Source organism: Ipomoea nil, unplaced genomic scaffold, assembly GCF_001879475.1.
Source record: "Ipomoea nil cultivar Tokyo-kokei standard unplaced genomic scaffold, Asagao_1.1 scaffold2845, whole genome shotgun sequence".
Lineage (NCBI taxonomy): Eukaryota > Viridiplantae > Streptophyta > Magnoliopsida > Solanales > Convolvulaceae > Ipomoea > Ipomoea nil.
Window position 1 is genome coordinate 27782 of NW_017619273.1, and position 22875 is coordinate 50656.

General features: G+C 36.4%; 1 protein-coding gene across 1 annotated transcript; it reads right to left on the bottom strand.

Moving 5' to 3' along the window:
- Positions 1–1563: 1563 nt before the first annotated feature.
- On the bottom strand, positions 1564–22404 carry LOC109160011. Its single transcript, XM_019308126.1, has 2 exons — positions 21772–22404; positions 1564–1820 (listed from the first exon to the last, which is right to left on the bottom strand). The coding sequence occupies exons 1-2, from the start codon at positions 22333–22335 to the stop codon at positions 1767–1769; spliced, it is 618 nt and encodes a 205-aa protein (XP_019163671.1). The 5' UTR covers positions 22336–22404; the 3' UTR covers positions 1564–1766.
- Positions 22405–22875: the final 471 nt, after the last annotated feature.

Sequence of the window (22875 nt, forward strand, 5' to 3'; positions counted from 1 at the left end):
ATACTAACGACAACGGACAAATAAAATCATTGTCTTTATTTTTTTTTTTTTAAAAGCCCAAAGACAATGGACTTTTAAAATTGTCGTTGTAGAAATGTTTGTATTCAAAGTGCGCTTAAAAGACAACAAATCAATGACAACAGATAAATCAAACCAACAATTTAAAAAAAAACACACAGAGATCAAACTGTTGTCTTTTGCTGCATTTTCGGTTCAGTAAAAACTACTGTCTTTGACAAAAATGTTGGGTCAAAGACAACGATTTTGGAAAAAACTGTTGTCTTTTACACAATAGAAAACACTTTTGTCAAAAACTGTTGTTGTCTTTCTGCATTTTTCCTGCCAAATCCTTAAGTAGGTTGAGAACCAGGTAACGATCATTTCCCTCCTTTCAATGTATTATAAGCACACTTTTGGTTTTAAAGAAACCTTCTACTCATCATCAATTTTTTGTGTAGATCTGTAGGTATCAAACAAGTTGTGTAATGTTCCTAATAATTCTTTTTCAAAAACTCATAATAAAGTCCAACCGCAAGAACTGAATTTATTATTTTGTAATAAACCGAACAAAAAGGAAAGTCAAGTCGGAAACCCTTGTTTCGACCACTTTTGATATCCGGAAAAACTTTCGCATTTATTTTTTACTACGGACAAGGTGGTAAAATATAGCATAAGATTGACAGAAATTCCTAACTCAGTTTAAATTTGCCGAATTTTTTTTTTACCACTTTTACATTGTGGTTGGTATTCCGACCACTAAGTAAAATTCTGACCTATTTCCCCACCCCTTCAACGAAAAATTGGAAAAATGTCACTTTTTTTCTACCATTTTGTAGGTAGTCAAAAAATCAAAGATTTCCAGTAGTGTCTATGAACTCCTTCCAAAACTAATCATCTTCCTTTTCATCTTAGAGAGAATGGTGAAAACACAAAATGTCGTAAAAGGTTCTTTATGGAAGCCTTGAAATGACACTCCCGATAGCTTCAATTTCTTTTGAATCCATTCCTTTCGACTCCTTTCCTTCTGACGAGTCTTGAAACTTCCGGTGAAACATCTCTACTCAACATCACCAAAATCTATAACATTTATTCGTTACACATCTATAAACATTTATTCATAATACATTTTTTTCTTTGTTCCTTGTCAAAGGAAGTGTTCATCCCTCTTTTGTTGTCTTGCTATTATTTATCTCCTCCAATTACATTAATTCATAATTCATTTAATTTATTAATTGTTATTATAAATTATTTATTATAATTTGTTGCCTTTTAAGTAATGAATAATAGCATTTTGAAATTGTAATTCACGAAAATTGAGTTTGTTATCTTATAAAAAATTTTATAGGCTCTGTTTGGCAACGCTAAGCTAGGAGCTTATAGCTTATTTTCTTCTTTTTGAAGACATTTCATTCAATTCTCTTTTAGGTGATATGACACTGAATGAGATATTTCAAGCCCTCATTGGTATCACTCCTCCTTCAATATTAACATTATTATTATTATAATATATGCTAATCGATGAAAATAAATTAAGAAAGTAGAGAAACAACGATGACCTGATGATGAGTAAAAATGTAATCCATTTATATATCTCCACGTACAATACATAATTAAAGAGTAATTATAGTACTAAACATGCATGGTGATAATATAATCAACATACATTTAGAAAATGATTTCCCCCTCGATCACTTCCCGTTATAATTAGTAATTACTCTTCGATCTGCCACAATGCAAATTCAATTCAAATAATCCCCCATTAATTATTAATTATTAATAATTACTTTTATATTTGAACGATACCTCTCCATAAATGCCATGTTGTTAATTAGGCAGATTATATTGATTGGCCCGCAGAGACCAGATAGGAAATATATATGTGGAGAAATATAATGCCTGGCCTGGCCTGGGGTGATTTTACTTGCATGGGATTGTGGAGTTTAAATAGATAGATAAAGAATTACATTTTTGGGTATGAACGTAGGATCTAGGGGAAAGCTAAGTAATGGATATGAGAGCGTATAGGTAACGATATGATGAAGAATAGTTCTTACTTTGAAATTTTAATTCACTCATGTTTTTATTTGGGTGAATTAAATTAGTTGTTTTTCCACGGTCAATTGTAGTTCACCCATGCATCAATTTCAACCGTCAAATGAATTAAAATAGATATGTCAATTGATTTTATATTTTTATTAAAGGAAAAAAGCCCTTAGTATATATGCTTTGACAAAAAACCTAAGAAACAAAACATTACCAATGCCAGTCAACCCAACAGGGTAGCTTAAGTGGCAAATGAGCTCGATTTGTGGGGGAGTATTCTGGGATGAACCTGAGTTCAATTCCCACAAGTGACAATCCCCTTTGGGCCAGCTTTTGGGCCTTTTGGAGCGAACCGGGTGGATCTGGACCGTTAAACGGACAGAGAAAGACCCGGACTACAAAGTGTGGGTTGACACCAAAAAAAAACACATTTACCAAGCCAAATTAGATTGTTCTCCATCCGTATGTCCATACCCATACTGTAGAGATAATATGACCCAATAGAGAAATATGACAATAAGGGAAAGTCCAAAATATCCATAAGCAAGATAAGATTAGCTAAATAAAAGCATAATCATCCATTAAATTCCTAAATAATATACTTGTAGATAGCAAAGACAATAAGGGAAAGTCCAAAATATCCATAAGCAAGATAAGATTAGCTAAATAAAAGCATAATCATCCATTAAATTCCTAAATAATATACTTGTAGATAGCAAAGATGTCCCAAAAAGATTATAGAGAAGATAACATACCAAAGCAGCAATTAGAAAATCACCCAAAAGTAGCAATCAGAAATCCATCCGAAATCAAAATCCAACCAACCAATAACATATTCCAAACTACTCACCCTATCTTATTAACCGACCAAAATTTCTCCCCCCTTTTGTGCCAAAATAAATGGCAAATAGAATGGTTAACATCATAGTGGAAAGAATCATCGTGCAGACGGGGTGCCCGATTGAGAAGAATCCGCATCATCATCATCCGTTCCAGAGTCAGTACCATCACCTTTGCTTGCTGTGAGAATGTGAGCATGAATAGCCTCGAGTCGGGAGATCTCTATGAGCTGATCCTCTAAAAGTTTTTCCTATCCGGAGATAGTGGCTTGTTGAGAGACAACGGAACTACGAAGCTGAGCTATAGAAGCTTGACTTGTGACAAAAATTTGACGGCGAGCTAGGAGTGTAGGCCGTTCCTTAGGCACTCAGAAATAGGTGCAGATTCAGTCTCGGAGAAGGAAGCCGGTGCCGAGGCGGTGTAGGGACCAAAGGAACAGGAGGTGCACTGAGAGAGGCCCGGTCATCATAGTGTAAACTTTGAGCAAGCTTATCATCAAAATCAAATACATAAGTATTGCCATTTTTGGTCACGACTTCATCTTTGTAAGGCTTGAAACCATGATTGTTTAACACACCATAAATCAAGCTGGGATAAGGAAGATGAATCTTAACTTCTTTCTTCTTCACAAAGGTCATGATATGGGAAAAGATGATCTCTCCAAGGTTAAAAGACTGACGATTGTGTATTTTAAACAGCAAGAGAGCAAGCTGCTCAGAAACAAGATGCGGTCCGATAGCTGGGATCCAATTTGGTTATGCGATCCGAAGAAGTACAGAATAAATTGTTGTCAACTCTTGAGCTTTTAGACCAGTGTTTGGCCAGGCAATCTGTCGAGTCGATTGTGTGTTAAGGCAACAGCTAAAAGATTCAAACTGGGATCAGCAGATTGGGCTTGAGCAAGTCGATCGAAAAAATCATTTATCTCCTTAGGTCTAAAGGGATACCATCTGTCTCGGAGAAAAACATGATGAAAGTAAAATGAGTCGGCAGTGAATGTGTCCATAGTCAGATTAGTGTAGAACTCGGTCGTCAACCAAGCTGAATAAGGTCCGATTGTTGTAGACTGGAGAACAACTGTTGATCCTTCAGAAGGGGAATGATGTTGCACTTTGTGATCAGATCTTCTTCATTTATTGATTTTTCGAGATTCAATTCCCTTTTTAATGCACTTCCCAGTCATCCTTCAAAGCAGGAGATAGCAATATAGGTCGGTAACATTTTTTGGACCTCTTTGGCCGAGAGCTAGACGAAGCAGACGTAGAAGCTGGGTTTGGAGCTGCTGGAACAGACCCAGTACGTGATCGCGTTATCATTGGGGGAAGAACTGTGCTCCATCTTTGTTGTTTAGTTGCAGAAATAATTTTGACCTCATCAAGGCAACCATGTTCCCGCTTCTCAATAGTACATGAAAATGAGCATTTTCTAACAGGAATAATGGGAACAGGCTCTTTGGTACTAACCACATGAACAGGAGCATCCTCAGACATAAAAGGTGGTGTAGAAACTAACACAGGAATACTAAATGCAGAACAATGCATAGGTACATGAGGCATGCTACCATACTGATATATATTTCGAATGCAAAGTTGCAAGGCACAGATTGCATAAACTCATATAAGGCTACCAATTTAGGCATAGTATAGACATATTATCAAACATTAACAGTTCAGAAGTAATAGACATAGGTAAGCCATGAGTAGCCGAATCATAAGGGTCACCAGGTGGAGAATTAGCACAGAAAATTTCAGAAGGCATAGAAGAAATAAATTTCTCAGGCAAATTAAGAGACACATCTAGCTTCCTAGTGACGGGTAATGACGATGTACCCACTACTGATATATGCAAAGAAGATACCATAGTTTGAGGTGGATGGACCTCGGCAGAAGCCGTTGGAGAGGCCGGTTCAGAGTCACTGTCATCTGTCTCCGGTGTGACTGGCCACGGCTCAGCCGTGACGTTTAATGACACCCCGAAAATCCTATCCTTTAAATAGGATTAATTGGGTAACTAATCCTAAATTATCCTTGCTAATCTCCTAATCAATTTCCTAAATTGATAGTCGAAGGACCAAAATTGACCAACTCCTTGGTCAATTGATTTAAGTCAAAGAGTTATACCTTTAGCCTTGTTGGTTGTACCTAACTCCATGGAGTCTTCCTAAGCCTTTCCAGGAAAAGTAAGGGTAAAATGGTCTTTTCTCCTTACATGGTCTTGAAGCCTTACCCTACCCAAACCTAAAGTTCATTCCCTCACTATAGCAAGACAACTTTTCTCTCCCTTCTCTCTAAGAAACTTGGCTTCTTTCCCAAGCCAAGAAAGACCTCACCCAATCTTGCAAAGATTCATCCCAAGATTCCACCTTCCTATCTTCCAAGCTTAGGAAAGGGTAAGATGTAAAGTTATTTAGTGTTTTGGTTAGCTTTAAGGTGTCTTTATCTAAGCTTGGTGTTTTCTTGTGGTTTGGCTTGTGAAAGAAGGTTGTGAGGAAGAAAAGCTTCCAAGTAGGGCTTAGGAGGGTTGAAAGGAAGAAGGTTTTGGTCTACACAGGTAACCCATGCTATACAAAACCTATTTTCTACTTGATATGATGATTCTTGACTTCTATTGATGATTCTTGGTGTAAATGTGAGATTGGATGCATGATCTTGTGATAATGCATGTTTAGAGCTTGTATCTAGGTCTCTTGAGTGCTATTCTTTGATCTATTCTTGGGTTCAAGTCATTTCCTTGTTGAATGTGAGATTTTGGGGTGTTTTGGACTTGAACTTGGCTTTGTTGATGAAATTTCCTGAAGGGAATTATTGTTGGATCGTGATGTTCCCCGCGGGCGGAACGGCGGGCAGATGTCTACCTGCCGCCCTACCCGCGGGTGGTATTATTGTACCCTGCGGGTAGGGACCCACCCACAGGGTACACTGATGGTGGAATGTTGGGTGTTGTTTTCCCGTGGTTCCATCTTTTGGTATGTGATGTTTTGACTTCCTTTTGTTGGATTGTTGAGCTTTTGGGTGTCTCCTTGATGTTTCGTATGTCTAGAACGATGTCCTAAGTATTCATGTTAAGATTTGGTATCTTGAATCGTGCTTATGGTCCAACTTTGTGATTCGTTGGATTTATGTGAGTCTTTGAGGTTCGTTGAAACCAATTTGGTTTACCCGTTTGATGAGCATGCTAGATATGTTGTCTTTGATGCTAGTATGCGTTGTTTGTCCATTCCTTTGAGGATTGGCAATCGTGTTGATATTGGATTGAAGTCAATTGTTTTTGTTGAGTATTGTTTCATGTCTATCATTGTTTTTGGCAATCGTATGATGTGATCTTGTATATTTGATTGTACCCTTTGTTGATGCTTGATTGGGCTTTTGATGAGCCTCAATCCTCTTGATAATGACTATGCGTAACTATGAATGAGATTGGTGGTAATATTGTTTAAGCCTTGGTCACGAGATCAGTGGTAATATTGTGTTATTTAATGGTACCCTCGTGTACTGAGAGATCAGTGGTAATACTATGAGATTGGTGGTAAAGATTGGTGGGGGACGACGGTCCCAGGCTGAATAAGGTTGGACTCAGAAGTAAAGGGTGACACTTGGAGGTAACGGTTGGAACTGAAACAAGGCCGGGGGTAGCCATAAGGTTGGAACAGGGCATAAGGTTGGAACGTGAAACTTGTCATTATGTGATTGTTGTGTTTATTTCTTATGAGCATGTCTGTTGGGAACTCTACCATTAAGATGGTAGGTTGTGGTCCTTGTTGAGTATGTTGATTGTGGTTCTCGTTGAGTATGTTGATTGTGGTCCTTATTGACTTGTGTATTGTGGTCGTTAGTCTTTGTTGAGAGTGTGGGTTGTGTTCCTTGACGTTTCCTTCTTTTGGCTTTGAAATGATATATACTGTATTCCCTTGTCTCAAATGGTTTTGAATATATCTATATGTTGGTCCCAAAAGAGGTAAGGTGAAAGTCTAGAGGGGGGGGGGGGGGGGGGTGAATAGACTTTCAAACTTTTTCGCACAGCACAACAATTGCTAAGACAGAGATAAACCAAAACTCTTAACTAGATTGTTAGAGTATGGTGCACAGCGGAAATAAATAAACATAAAGTGTGTGTGAGATTGTGTGAGCAGTATATCTTCGTGAGAGCATATATGTAAAGAGCGGTATGTAAAGAAAGCAGTAAAGAACACAAGACAATTATAGTGGTTCGCGAGGTGGTGTAATCCTCCTACTCCACTTGCTCTTTTCTCCAAGAGCCAATTCACTATATCTACCACTCCTTGGTTCCAAGATACAATGAATTTCCGTGATCTAGTGCTTTGATCACAAAGCCCGCACTAATCACGCCCAGTGACACCACACTGCTGCTTCGGGTTTCACGTCGCCGCGCTACTATCCCAGGATTTCACGACTCCGCGTTACTTTCCCCCCGTCTTCCACACTCTGGTAGAAACGTATCCCGTGATCTGGTGCTTTGATCACCAAGCCCACACCAATCACGCCCAGTGCCTCCGACACTGCTGCTTCGGATCTCATAGCTCCGTGTGACAATCCAGGATTTCACAGCTCCGTGCTACTTTCCTCCCTTCTCTTGTTTTGCTCCAAAACAAGTGTTGTCTTGCTTCCAACTTCTGAGACTCTGTAGATGATCTTCAATGATGCGCAGGTCTCTTTGATGAAGATAAACACTCTGGAATGATTTCTCTTGACAGCTCTGAGTGTTTTCTCTCTTTGAATATATCAAGTAAAGCACTTGATATTTTTGCTCTGCTTAAGAACTCTCTAAATATTTTTCTCTTGAAGCTCTCTGAGTTCTTTTTCTCACACTTGAAGATTTTAGCTCTTTTAAGCTTAATTGCTCTATTCGATCCTTTGATGGATTCGAATTTTCTGCTCTCTTATTTTTGAGTTCGTTGTATGCTCTTATGCTCTTATTTACTGCTCTGTGTTTTTTCAAGTCTTCACATCTTCATCATTTTATAGCTGGTGATGAGAATTCGTCCGTTGGAAAGAGACGCTCCTATGTCAGAGATCTTATCTTATCTTCTGCAAAAATGTCAGAAAGAGATAAGCTAGCCGTTTGAAAGATCTTCATCTCCATGTAAATGAGCTCCCAAACTTCATCTGATATTCCTCTGTTTTAACGTTGAATGGAAATATCTGGGTCTTAGTTTTGGTGTAGAGTGGCTTCTCTGATTAGCTCTGAAGTGGTCCTTGTATCTCTGGGATTCAAAAATAATCTTTATTTTAATCCCATACTAGTTAGACTAGTATTTTCCTTGTGAGAATATTTTTCACTGTAAGTTCTGCTTCATCTTCTTCATTCTCACGTCTGGGTGTTCTCAGACTTCAAACTGGCTTTGAACTTCCACCCAATTTGAATTTCTCCTTTGTAATTGACACCCAATTTCAATTGGCTTGTAATTGGCACCCAAATTGAATTTCTCCTTTGTAATTGGCTCCCAATTGACTTTGACTTGCAAAATTTCAATTGGCTTGTAATTGGCACCCAAATTGAATTTCTCCTTTGTAATTGGCTCCCAATTGACTTTGACTTGCAATTGGCTCCCAACATCTCCTGGTGCTTCAATTACTTCTCAATGTTGACTTCAAAATTGGACTTCTCTTTGAATTTCATCTCAATTCAATTGCTCCTCAATGTCTTCTTTTAATTGGTCCCCAATCTGAATTGCATGTCTTCTTTTAATTGGTCCCCAATCTGAATTGCATTGCCAACTTGAATTGATTCCATTTGAAACTTGCTCCCAATTTCAATTTCTCTGAACTAGCTCCCAATTTCAATTAATCTCAATTTCTCTGAAACTGGCTCACAATTTCAATTGCTTCGAACTAGCTCCCAATTTCAATTTCTATGAAATCGGCTCCCAAGTGCAATTGCATCTCAATTGCCACCCAAGTGAAATTGCTTCCCAATTTCCACTTGTAATCGGCGCCCAAGCTTAAACTAGCGCCCAACTCCATCAGATTAATTTAATTTGACTTCTCAAATTTTGCCTTGTAAAATTGTTGATGGTGAGTTTTGAACTTGAGCCATTTCGAATAATATATCAAGCATCATCCACTTCATCCGTACAGCTTTTGATTAAATCTCCAATCATATTTGATGTACTTCTTTCTTTCCATAGATGCTTGATCTCCAAGTCAACTTCATGCATTCTTCCAATATTAATTTTCTTCACACGAAAATTCTTCTGGGATATCTTCTTTGAGTAGTAGCGGCGTGAATTCATATCATTCAACTTCTTCTTCAATTTGTCATTTTCTCCAGACAAATTCTTGATTTTCGGCTTTATATCTTCTTCTTCTATTTTCATCCATTTTCCTCTGTTTTTCTCTTTTGATAATTAAATAATTTCCCGATCATGGTCTAAGACTCTACTAGACCTATGAAATAAAATTGGGGGATCTACAAATACAAATTTGGCATATCAAAACCATTACACTTTATTCCTAACACTATATATTATATTACTTAACGCGTATTGGTGGGCTACCAACATCTCTCGCTGACGGGTGTTATCCCTATGTTTTTCAGGTTATGATTAGCTTGGAGAGCGTGCTAGTGGATCTAGTTAGCGTAGTCTTGCCTTTCCTTTCGATTAGTTTTGTTGGCCTGTGTGCCTTAGATTGCTGTTATGTTATGATGATTCTGTTAGACTTAGCCTGTGCACCCGTAGATTTGTGGGTGTGGCATAGCACTTTCCCGATTAAGAGTTTTGTTTCCGCTCATTTATGATTAATGATTAGATCGTTTATCTCTTATTTAAGCTTTTAAATATTCGTAAAATCCGGGGTGTTACAAGTTCCGGGCAAGAGAACGAAGTTGGTGTGATTACTTGGTCGTGAGATCTTTGATGAGTTCTGGACGTTGAAGGATAGAGGCTAAGACCCGATCTTCGGAATCATGAGTAAGGGGAGAGTTTCCGTCAATAATTTGTTTTTAGAGGGCATGTCTCTCTGATTTTGGGTAAAGATTTCAAACGGGCTCGCCATTTGAGAGCTGTGGAGAGGTGTTGGCTATGGTGAAGGAGCGAAAGGAAGAAGATGAATTGTAGTGGTGGTGGTCTCGAACAGTGAGAAGAAAGAAAAAAAAATTAATTTGTGTTTAATGCTTGGGTAGTGAATGGCGGATGAGATAGGTAGGAAAGGAAGGTGATGGGAGGGTCTTAAATAAAGGCTAGATTATAGGGTTTTTGAATTTTTTAGATAGGTTTGAGAATTAGTTTTTGACTAGTAGAAGACTAGAAGTAGAGAACAATTAGGATATCACTTTTGAATTACTACTACTTCTGGTTAATGAAGAGGAATATTGAAGTTTGGAGATGTGTGCAAGCCCTGCAAAAAAAAAAATAAATAAATAAAGAAAATTTATTTAACTTACCTTAAATTTTTAATTTTTTTTTTAGTTCACTTAAATTGAAGGATTGCATACGCCAAGAGCTGCCCTAAGCATTTCAAATCGCGAAATGTGCAAAGGTTTGGTAAATAAATCTATCAGATATTTTTCGGTGGAAATGTAGTTTAGATTTATTTCTTTTTCTTCAACGAGTTCCCGAATAAAGTGGTGACGGATGTCAATGTGTTTTGTTCTGGAATGCTGAACTGGATTTTTGGAGATGTTGATGGCATTCGTTTTGTCACAATAGAGGGTCATGCAGTTCTGATTTAGGCTATAGTCAGATAACATTTGACGCATCCAGAGTAATTATGTGCAACAACTTCTTGTTACAATATACTCGGTTTCCGCAGTACTGAGCGAAATTGGATTCTGCTATTTACTTAGCCTGTCAACTAAGTTTTTGCCGATGAAAAAACAACCTCCAGACGTACTTTTTTTGTAGTCTGAATTTCCGGCCCAATCGGCACCACTAAATCCTGCAAGACTTTGATTAGTATCAATTGAGTACCAAATATCGTAAGTTAGCGTACCTTTGACGTGTTTTATGATACGTTTCACAGCTTTCAGATGTGATTCTTTTGGATTGGCATGGTATATCGCACACATGCCGACACTTAACATAATATCCGGTCTACTTCCAGTTAAATAAAATAGACTTCCTATCATACTTCAGTATACCGTAGGATCGACGGGGATTCCTTTTTCATCTTTGAACAGTTTTGTGGTAGTTGAGATAGGAGTTCTAGCGTCCTTAGATGATTCTAGGCCAAATTTTGTTAGAAGATTCTTTGCGTATTTTTCTTGCGATATAAAAATTCCTTCACTTGACTGATTGACTTGTAATCCTAGGAAATAGGTGAACTCACCGATCATGCTCATTTCAAATTCTTGTTGCATGACGTTGACAAGTTGGTCTGTCGCACCTGTCTATGTAGATCCAAAAACGATGTTATCAACATAAACCTGAGCAATAGTTAAGTGTTTACCTGATCGTTTGATGAACAGTATTTTGTCAGCTCCCCCTCGATTATAGCCATGTTGAAGGAGATATTGGGTGAGCCTTTCGTACCAAGCTCTTGGGGCTTGTTTAAGGCCTTACAAGGCTTTTTCTAGCTTGTACACATAGTCTGGGTGATGTGTGTCTTCAAATACCTTTGGCTGAGCAGCGTAGATGTCTTCGGTTAGATAGCCATTTAGAAAGGTCAGCTTAACGTCCATCTGAAAGAGTTTTATTTTTAAAGCACATGCAATAGAGAGAAGTAGACGAATTGATTCTAGATGAGCAAAATGGGAAAACGTCTCATCGTAGTCGACCCCTTCAATTGCCCTAGCTCTTCTTGCATGGCCTTGATCCAGCGTTCATCTGTCAGGGCTTCTTTATCATTTTTAGGTTCAATTTTTGACGTATATCAGGCATATTTGGCTAGTTGAAGATAATCACATTTTCGCTTTCCTCTAGTCTTGACACTGGAACGGGAATCTCCAATGACATTTTGAATTGGATGGTCTTTCTGGATGTGAGTTGGTATATCTATTTCATTCTGGTCCGAATTAGATTCTGGCTCTAGTTCTGGATCAAGTTGAGCCGGTGTAGGAGTTGACGTAGAAGGCTCTGGACCTGACTCAGAGGATTCTGGACGATTTGGATCAGGTTCTGACACTGATTCAAGTTGCGGAATTTCCAAAACATCATCAGGTTGATCATCGACCACAATGTTTGTCATAATGGTTTTGGTTACTTTGTTGTATACTCGGTATGCCCGACTGTTTGTTGAGTAACCAAGGAGGATCCCTTAGTCGCTCTTTGGTTCGAATTTTGCAACAGGATTTCTATCCTTCAAAATAAAACAACATGAGCCAAAAATGTGAAAATATTTGATGTTTGGCTTCTTACCTTTCCACAATTCATACGGAGTTTGATTTTTGCCTAGTCGAAGATAGACTCGATTTATGACAGGGCACGTAGTGTTTACAACTTCTGCCCAGAACTTTTGGGGTAATCCTTTAGCATTAAGTAGTACTCAGCCCATTTCTTGGATAGTGCGGTTTTTTCATTCAACGACTCCATTTTGTTGAGGGATTTTTGGTGCTGAATACTCGTGAGTGATTCAGTATTGGTTACAAAATTCTTTAAACAAGTTATTGTCAAATTCTCACCCGTAATCACTTCGAAAACGAACAATTTGTTCGTTTTTCTATTTTTGCAACTTTAATCCCAAGGTTTTGAACGCTCCAAGAATAGGGATGGCAATGGGGCGGGGTGGGTGCGGGGGATATATCCACCGCCCCCGCACCCGCATTCCCAACCTACTCTCCGCACCTACACCCGCACCCGCATGGGTAATAAAATTCATACCCCATACCCACCCCTGCGGGGATTTTGCGGGTGCGGGTAATACCCAACCCGCAACTCTAATTATTAATATTACACTTCTAATTATCACATGGATTTTTTTATAAGTTTGAACATAACTCTAAAATTTAATAAGAGCCAATGAAGTTAATCCTTAATTGAAACTAAAATTGTGTTTGTAGTATAAAATGTATTAAATGTTTACTCTTTATGTTATTTGTGTAATTCCTCTTCAATTTTCATTAACAAAAAATTAAGACGTTTAATTCAATAGGCATTTTAATTATAAAATATACATAAACTTATATAATAAATGAATACTAATACCAATATATATAAGTGTGGGTGCGGGTGCGGGGCGAGGATACCTCTCCCCGTACCCGCCCCATACCCGCGCGGGTATACAAATTTCGCCCCATACTCGCACCCATTATCCAAATTATGCGGGTATTTGAAAATCTGTAGGGGCGGGGATGCGGGGAACGCATTGGGTGCGGGTAGAATTGTCATCCCTATCCAAGAGCTTAGAATTTCCCCATAAGAAATATTACCCAAGAAAAATGTGAAAAATCATCGACACATACCAAAATGTATCTCTCAGCTCCAAAGCTTTCTGTCTGAGTTGGTCCGATATGATCTATGTGGATCTGTTCCACGCAGTAACTTGTGCTGTAGTCTGTTGTGCTGGATGAGAAGTTTTGGTCTGTTTTCCAGCTTGACATGCACCGCATATGCCAGATGAGTCAATTTTTATCTTGTGTAGACCACGCACACCTTCTATTGCTATTAATTTATCAAGAAGTCAATAACTTAGGTGTCCTAGTTTTTTATGCCATAACTCGGACTCATTTATGCTGGACCTGCAACAGAGAATATCGTTTGTTAGAATATAGCAATTGTCTGTTGACCGCTTACCTCCATAACACATTGGTTTGGTTTATGCTGCCGCTATTTTTGGTAAAGCATACGTTCCAATTTTAGTCACCAAGTTGGCTGATACTTATAAGATTAGCATAAAGACCATTTACTAGCAGGACTTTCTTTAGCTTGGGTAGTCCAGCCACGTTTAGAGTACCTACTCTACTACTGACTTTGTCTTTAACACCAACACCAAAGGTTACTTCACCTTTGCTTGCATTAATGTCACATAGAAACTTTGTGTTTCCCGTCATGTGACGTGAACACCCGCTGTCGAAGCACCACTTTTCTTCTCTCCCTGCACTTTCAGAGTGAAACGAGACAAAACATATATAATCAGTTTTCTTAACCCAAATTTGTTTAGTGAAGGGCTTGATGTTCTTGTGCTTGAATTTTTCAGTACTTTGATCCTTGTAGAAGTAGTAACATTCCGGTCTGATGTGGCCACGCAACCTGCAATAATGACAAACTAGGTTAGAGAGTTTAAAGGGATGTTTATTTTGTCGTACTATACCGTTGTTTTGTCTTGCCGAGGTAGATTCAGGAATATCTTCTGGATGTAGTCCTGATGCTTTGACAAAGACAGTTTTATCTTTTGAAGTACCCCCAGTGAAGCCGAGACCAAATTTCGCTGAAGATTTTCTTCCTGAATCAAGTATCTAGTTAGCTGTTGTGGTAGTGCCCATCATTTGGATTTGTTTTCTGAAGGTGTCCAGCTCCTGCTTCAGTGCCTGTACTTCCTGCTTCATTTTCTCTTCTCGGTCAGAGGCTGCTTTAAACAGTAAATCCCTATCAGCTACTTGATTCTGGTACACTTTACTAGCATTGGTTAATATCCCTATTTGACTAGTAATGGTACGATTTGCTTTACGTTGGGCTTCCAACTTGGGGTACAATTTGTTGAACTCTACTTCATAGGACAAAGAAGTTAAATCTAAATCTTCAGCTGAGCGATAGTCGCCTCCCTTTGAATTGGCTATGTCTTCAAGTCCTGAACATGCTGCAACACAGGCAGTGAACGCTACAAAGTTACCGGATATCTCTTCAACATCAGATCCAGCTGCGTCTGACTCAGGTTCGTCGTCACTCTAGGTAATGTCTGACATAGATTTCTTGCACTTAGATAAGTGGGACATTCAGCTTGAACGTGACCAAAACCTTCACACTCATAACATCTTATCCCCTTGTTGCTGGATTTGTCTTTGGACTGCACTGGACGAGAAGCAATAGGCTTGTAATTTGATGAGCCAGACCTGGGACCAGCTTTTGATGCATTTGATGTTAACCCTTGTAATTAAAACGTTAAACAATCGTAAAACCATGTAGAATACATTATTATTTCATTATATTAGTCGTCATTTAATTTTTTTCTAACTAATTTTCATTATATTAGTCGCGCATTATATATAGTGGAACCTCTCAATTAAGAAAAAAAATATGATTTTTCTTTAAATGTTGAGCTTAGCTTGTCTGTTATCTTGCGTAATAGGCTTGTAATGCTACTTATATTTGTATTTTTGAAATATTCATTGGAGAGAATTGAAGATATTTCAAAAATACAATTTGTCATCTTGGATATTGATTGTTGGAAATTAGCTAGCATGCTTTAACTTATTTTTAACATCTTGTTGCTACGTGTCCATTGGGTATAATCTTCGACACATTTTAAGACTTTTTCTTCCTCTTATCTGACTTTGTAAATCTTAAAAAATATACTTTAGTTACCATATAACTATTTGTTTATAATTTTTGCTAAACCTTTTAAAAACTTAGAATTCAATAACTTTTAATTTCTCTAATTCTTATCTATTTTCAAAATTTTAGAGAACTACTCTAAATGCAAGGTTCTGATTTTGAATTTTTGTGGAGTTCATAGTTTGAGCCATTTAGCTATGAACGATGTCCTCTGTTGGTTAGAGACAAGATACGTTTCGCCCAGAATGCACCTTCGGGTAATAGCCAAAGAGAACTACTATAATAGGCATAAATGGAGTTCATACTTTCGTTTTCATTACATTAGTCCCGGGCAAGGGGGTTGTATAGAGTTTTTTGAAAACATAAACTAAGAGAGTTTGAATTTTGAATTGAAATCAATTCAAATATAAGGAAATGCAAGCTTGCAGTGGAAGTATTTGAACTTGTCAAGATAAAAATTTGTAACTAAGTTTGGTGAGTTTTCCGTGCATGTGTCAACAACATGAGTATAGGGTTAGTTAGTTAGTTGGTTTGCATAGTCAAATAATATGGAATGTAAAGTTCAAAAGAAAGAGAGAAACAGAGATTTTTATAGTGGTTTTGAAAACTTTCCTACTTTACTCTTCTCGTTAAACTCCAATTAAAAGAGAAGACTTCGGCTTTTTTCGATAGCAATCGATGAGATAGTTACGATCTCCTCATCAACATATCCCTCACTACCTTATCAAGAGCTAGCCAAGAGTAGAGGTGGGCATTGATTCGGTTCGGGTGATTCCCGAATTTTATATTGAATATTCAAAAATTTTGGGTAATATTTTTTACACTCGATATCCGAACCAAATTTAATTCAGATATGTTCAGTTACGGTGAAATTATTTAGAGTTTATTTTGGGTTACTTTGAATATACCCAATTTTTTTTATCAATTTTGAGTTTTTTTTTAATGATTTTATTATTTTTGTATTTATATTTTTCATATACTATCAACTAAAAATAAGAAAAAATACTAATAATTAACTAAGAGACTATTGAAAATTAATTAATATATTATTAATTATAAAATACATTTAAAACTCAACTTATAATTGATATTGAGTGATAGACTTGAAAGAATCAGAGTGATTCTTCTTAGCTTTAGAACAATAGATAGCACAATAATATGTTGTCCAACACTTTTTTTTTAAACACCATTTATAGATGAGGAGGAGTGAGAGCCATCTTAAAATTTGAATTTGCCTTTTACGTTCGAGTTTTGGGCATTAGTTCGAATAATCTGAATTACGGGGCCCACCCATAGCCAAAAGTCAATTACAAAGTCACCTTGCTAGAATGATCACCCTACTTCCTTCTTGGAAGATAGTTTGTTGTTGAGTCATAGACTTGAAAGAATTGGAGTGATTTTTCTTAGCTTTTCATCAATAGATACCCCGATAATATGTTTTCCAACACTTTCTTCTAAACAAGTGGTCTTCCTTTTATAGATGAGCAGGAGTGAGAGTCAACTTGAAATTTGAATTTGCTTACTATCACTCAGCAAGTTGTAATCATCCAAAAGCTGCCACAAATCCTGAATAGCCAATTTTGCCACAAATCCTAAAATTCTGGAATGCAGTAGCTCCCCAAATTTTAAATCACAAATTAAAACTCATCTTAGTTTCCATTTTGTTAGCAGAATCCATATTGCCAAGTTTTATGCTCTGCAACACATAATTAATTCATCCACTACAAGTATTCAGAGAGAATGTAAAACCAAGACTAAGGCAATGAATCCAATAAATACATACATTTTCTTTTGGCCGTTCTGTAGGCATACTAACTGGCTGGCAATGGAGAACCTAATAATGAGTAATTAGAGAAGAGAAACAATATTAATTCAAATATGGAAAATTCAACAATAAAATTACAAAGTAGGAAAAACATAGGGATTTAGACTTAATGAAATTATGAGATCAATAGGGATAAATGGAATTAGGAATTTAGGGATTAGGGTTTAAGATTTGAGTAATATAAAAAAAATTGACAAAGAACTAACTTGCAGGACGGTGATGGCGACAGGTACGAGAAGAGGAGTCCGCAGTCTTGATGGCGGTAGAGGCGGGAAGAGGCGACTTTGGTTGAGGAGCAATGGCGACTGGAAGAAGAGTTCGCAGACTCGACGGCAGCAGAGGCGAGAAGAGGTGACTTTGGTGGAGGAGCGATGGCGACAGAAAGAGGATTGCAGCTTAGGCGTTGGCTTACTGACTAGAGGCAAGGCTGAGACAAAGGGAGACTGGAGGGTTGAGAAGGCTAAGGGAGCGATGGGAGAATTTTTTGTTTGAGAGGGACTAGTGTTTTTTGCTAAGTGTTTAAGAGAAGGAAGTTAATTATTTTTTTCTTTTATTTTTATTTTTTAAAGAAAGAATAATATATCTAATTAAGCAAATTAAAGTAAGTTTTTTTTTTTTCTAAGTCTTCATGCTTTTCTAAATTAAGTATCTAGGATATAATCGTCTAAATATATAGTAAAATATAATTATCAAAGTGTCATTTAAATTGAACATTTATCCATTTAAAAAATGCACAGAAAGACAACGAACTTTTAAAACCATTGAAGTGTTGTGTATTCAATGTGTGTTTAAAGAAAGGGAAATCAAAACTCAATTATTATCTTTTTTTAAGAAAGAATAACATATCTAATTAAGCAAATTAAAGATTTTTTTTTCCAAGTAAGTCTTCAATTTTCTTCCAAATTAAGCAATTATCTAAAATATAATCATCTAAGTATACGTTAAAAGTAAAAATTAATTATCAAAGTGTCGTTTAAAAATAATCATTGTCCTTAAAGACAACATACTAACGACAACGGACAATTATGCAAATAAAATCGTTGTCTTTATTTTTTCTAAAAAAAGCCCCAAAGACAATGTACTTTTAAAATCGTTGCCGAAGAAATGTTGTGTATTCAAAGTGCGCTTAAGACAACAAATCAAATAAATAAAACCATTGTCTTAAAAAAATGTTTAAAGACAACGATTTTACAAAACCATTGTCTTTTTAAAAAAAAACACAAAGATAACACAACGGTTTAAAAAACTAGTGTCTTTGTAGTGTTGTGTATTCAAGTACGCTTAAAGGCGACACACCAACGACAACGGTCATATAAAACCGTTGTCTTTTATAAAAAAAAAAAAAAAAAAAAAAAAAAAAAAAAAAAAAAAACATAATGCAAATAGACAACGGTTTTAAAAACTCTGTTTTTGGAGTGTTGTATATTCAAGTGCGCTTAAAAACAACACACCAACGACAGCGATTAAATAAAACCATTGTCTTTAAATAAAAAAAATGCACAAAAACAACGGTTTTGATAAACCGCTGTCTTTGAAGTGTTGTGTATTCAAGTGCACTTAAAAGACAACACACAAACGACAACGATTAAATAGAACCTTTGTTTGAAAAAAAAAAAAAAAAAGAAGCAGGCAAAGACAACGGTTTTAAAAAACCGTTATCTTTGAAGTGTTGTGTATTCAAGTGCGCTTGAAGACAACACACCAACGACAACGGTTACATAAAACCGTTGCCTTTATTTTTAAAAAATGCACATAGTAGACAACACACTAAAGACAACGGTTCAGTAAAACTGTCATCTTTGACAAAAGTGTTGCGTCAAAGACAATAATTTTGAACAAAACTGTTGTCTTTTGCTGCATTTTTGGTTCAATAAAAACTGCCGTCTTTGACAAAAATGTTGCGTCAAATTGTCTTTTACGCAAAAGACTACACTTTTGTCAAAAACTGTTGTCTTTCTGCATTTTTTCGACCACCTTTGCTTTGTGGTTGGTATTTCCGACCACTAAGTAAAGGTGGTCGAAAATTCCGACCTATTATCCCACCATAGTCCTTGAACGAAAAATTGAAAATTGTCACCTTTTCTACCATTTTTTACGTAGTCGAAAAATAAAAAATTTCCCGCAGTGTTTATGAACTCCTTCCAAAGCTAATCATCTTCCTTTTCATCTTAGAGAGAATGGTGAAAACACAAAATGTCCTAAAAGGTTCTTTATGGAAGCCATGAATTGACTAGAACGGTTGGATCTTCTCCCGATAGCTTCAATTCCTTTTAAATATATCCATTCATTTCGACTCCTTTCCTTCTGACGAGTCTTGAACAACTTCGGGTGAAACATCTCCCGATTATCTTATAAACTCAAAAGAATTTACAAGAAAATTTGAGGAGTAAACAAAGATTATACATTTCTACTCAACATCACCAAAATCTATATAAACATTTATTCGTAACACATTTCTATAAACATTTATTCATAATACATTTTTTTTCTTTCTTCCTTGTCAAAGGAGTGTTCATCCCTCTTTTGTTGTCTTGCTATTATTTATCTCCTCCAATTACATTAATTCATAATTCATTTAATTTATTGGAATAAGGGTCAAATAGGCCATCCAACTACACACAATAATGCAATTAGGCCACTGAACCTAAAAAAGCAACAATTAGATCCCTAAACTAACAATTTTCTTGCAATTAGTCTAATTTATAAGTTTTCTAGGTTGCTAGCAGGTCACCTTTTAATTTAAAATATTTTTTAAAATTTTATTATTCAAAATAATTATTTAAAATTTAAAAAAAAAAAAAAAAAAAAAAAAATGAAGATCGTCTCCGGCCATGGATTCGTCTCCATGGCCGGAGACCTCTTCGTCTCTGGCCATGGATTCGTCTCCATGGCCGGAGACGAAGAAGTTATCTTCGTCTCCATGACCGGAGAGAAGAGACTCTTCGTCTCCGGCCATGGAGACGAAGATAACTTCATCGTCTCCGGCCATGGAGACGAAGAGTCTCTTCGTCTCTGGCAGTGGAGACAAAGAGACTCTTCGTCTCCATGGCCGGAGACGAAGAGACTCTTCGTCTCCGGCCGGCCAGAGACGAAGATGTCTCCGGCCATGGAGACGAATCCATGGCCGGAGACGATCTGTTTCCTTTTTTTTTTTTTTTTTTAAAGTTTTAAATAATTATTTTAAATAATAAATATTTTAAAAAATATTTTAAATTTAAAAAAATATTTTAAATCCAAGGTGACCTGCTAACAACCACAAATTAGATTAATTGCAAAAAAATGATTAGTTTAGGGATCTAATTGTTGTTTTTTTAGGTTCAGTGGCCTAATTGAATTATTGTGTGCAGTTGGCCTATTTGACCCTTATTCCTAATTTATTAGTTGTTATTATAAATTATTTATTATAATTTGTTGCCTTTTAAGTAATGAATAATAGCATTTTGAAATTGTAATTCACGAAAATTGAGTTTGTTATTTTATAAAAAATTTTATAGTCTTTTTTCTTCTTTTGGGAAAATGGCACTTTTTCCCCCTATGTTATATACTTATAGCACTTTTTCCCCCTCAATTATTTATGTAAGCACATTAGCCCCCTCAATTATTTTAAAAGTGGTGATTTTCTCCCCTAATATATTAAATTGACATTTCTACCCTTAAAGTAAACATTTTATTTATTTTACTTCTCCAACAAATTATTGCGTATATGTAGCGATTACCACGGTTCGGTTCGAACTGAACCAGACACTATAGCAATCGAATTAAAAGTTTTCAGTTATGATTCAGATCTAGAACCCAATATTTGGATTTCAATTTATTAAATTTAAGAATAAAAAAAAAAACTGGATCATGAACCGACGGTTCCAGATCCCGTTCACGATTTTGAACCATCTTTATTTTAAAATTTTATTTTTTATTTTAAAATAGTTTAAATTCAACAATAAATGTATTTTATTTTTTCAGTTTGGAACATGAACCGCCCATTCCAGTTCGTGATTTTAATAAACTCTAAATATCGCGTTTTGATCATAAATTGTAATTGGAATATTTTGGTTTGGTTACTATAGTATCTGGTTTGAACAAAATTATAGTAATAATTTATTGGAGAATAAAAATAAATGAAATATTTATTTTAAGGGTAAATATGTCCATTTAACATTTCAGGGGGAAAAAAGAGCCACTTAAATAATTGAGGGGGAAAAAGTGCTATAAGTATATAACATAGGGGAAAAAGGTGCCATTTTCCCTTCTTCTTTTTGAAGACATCTCATTCAATTCTCTTTTAGGTGATATGACACTGAATGAGATATTTCAAGCCCTCATTGGTATCACACCTCCTTCAATATTAGCATTATTATTATTATAATATATGCTAATCGATGAAAATAAATTAAGAAAGTAGAGAAACAACGATGACCTGATGATGAGTAAAAATGTAATCCATTTATATATCTCCACGTACAATACATAATTAAAGAGTAATTATAGTACTAAACATGCATGGTGATAATATAATCAACATACATTTAGAAAATGATTTCCCCCTCGATCACTTCCCGTTATAATTAGTAATTACTCTTCGATCTGCCACAATGCAAATTCAATTCAAATAATCCCCCATTAATTATTAATTATTAATAATTACTTTTATATTTGAACGATACCTCTCCATAAATGCCATTGCCACTACTTGGGACTTAAAAGATGCATCCGCCTTTGCAGAGAAGTCTGCCCAAAGACCGCTTTTTCTCTCCGCGGCCGCGAACTTGCATTGTTCCTCTGCCCCCGCAATTTTGTTGAGCATATTTTCCTCCACCACATCAACCGAGAGCTTTTTGGAAGCAATGTCGAAATAAACTTTACCAAGTGTTTTAACCATGTCGTTGGTTGATTCCCAACAGCTCTTCAAATCTTTGAGCTCTTTCTTGTCCAGAGATTTATCAGAATCTATTTTGCTCTTGAAATCCTCAACGACTTTGGCTTTCTTGCGGGCTTCATTTACAACGATTGCCGCGGCTTCCTGCTTGTCGCAGCGGGCGAGTAGGCTGGCTTTGTGACCAAGGAAGTCGCGAGCGCAGAATGTGACAAAGGAGCGGGCACTTGGGCGTGGGCCGAGGGCTTCAGAGCATGCCTTGACAAGTTGGGTTTTGTCAGATGAATGATGATGAGCGGCGACGGTTAATGCCACGGAGAGGATGAGGAGGATAGAGGGAAGGGCGGCAGTTTTGGCAATGGCGGAGGCCATGTTAATTGTTAATTAGGCAGATTGGCCCGCAGAGACCAGATAGGAAATATATATGTGGAGAAATATAATGGCCTGGCCTGGGGTGATTTTACATGCATAGGATTGTGGAGTTTAAATACATAGATAAAGAATTACATTTTTGTGTATGAACGTAGGATCTAGCCTCTAGGAGAAAGTAATGGATATGAGAGAGTATAGCTAGGTAACGATATCATGAAGAATAGTTCTTATTACTTTGAAATTTTAATTCACTCATGTTTTATTTGGGTGAATTAAATTAGTTGTTTTTCTACCCGTGCATCAATTTCAACGGTCAAATGAATTGAAATACAACTAATACAATATAAACTACAAAACAATATTCTAGTCTATAATATAATGTAATAAATTGGTACCAATTTCAAGTTTTGTCATGAGACATGTTGGAGAAATATGAATTGTATATGTCTTTCTTGAATACAATTACAGAGGAAGAACTCCTATATATACAAATTGTAGGATAAAGAAAAGGAAAGGCGGTGGAAAGTTAGAGGTTACCTC

What these genes read in the sequence shown, in the direction of transcription:
- LOC109160011 (XM_019308126.1), bottom strand. Translation starts at nt 22,335, where the DNA reads ATGGCCTCCGCCATTGCCAAAACTGCCGCCCTTCCCTCTATCCTCCTC. An exon ending in TTAAGTCCCAAGTAGTGGCA is followed by an intron (nt 1,821 to 21,771) that starts ATGGCATTTATG and finishes CTAATTAACAAC; the next exon opens with ATGGCATTTATGGAGAGGTA.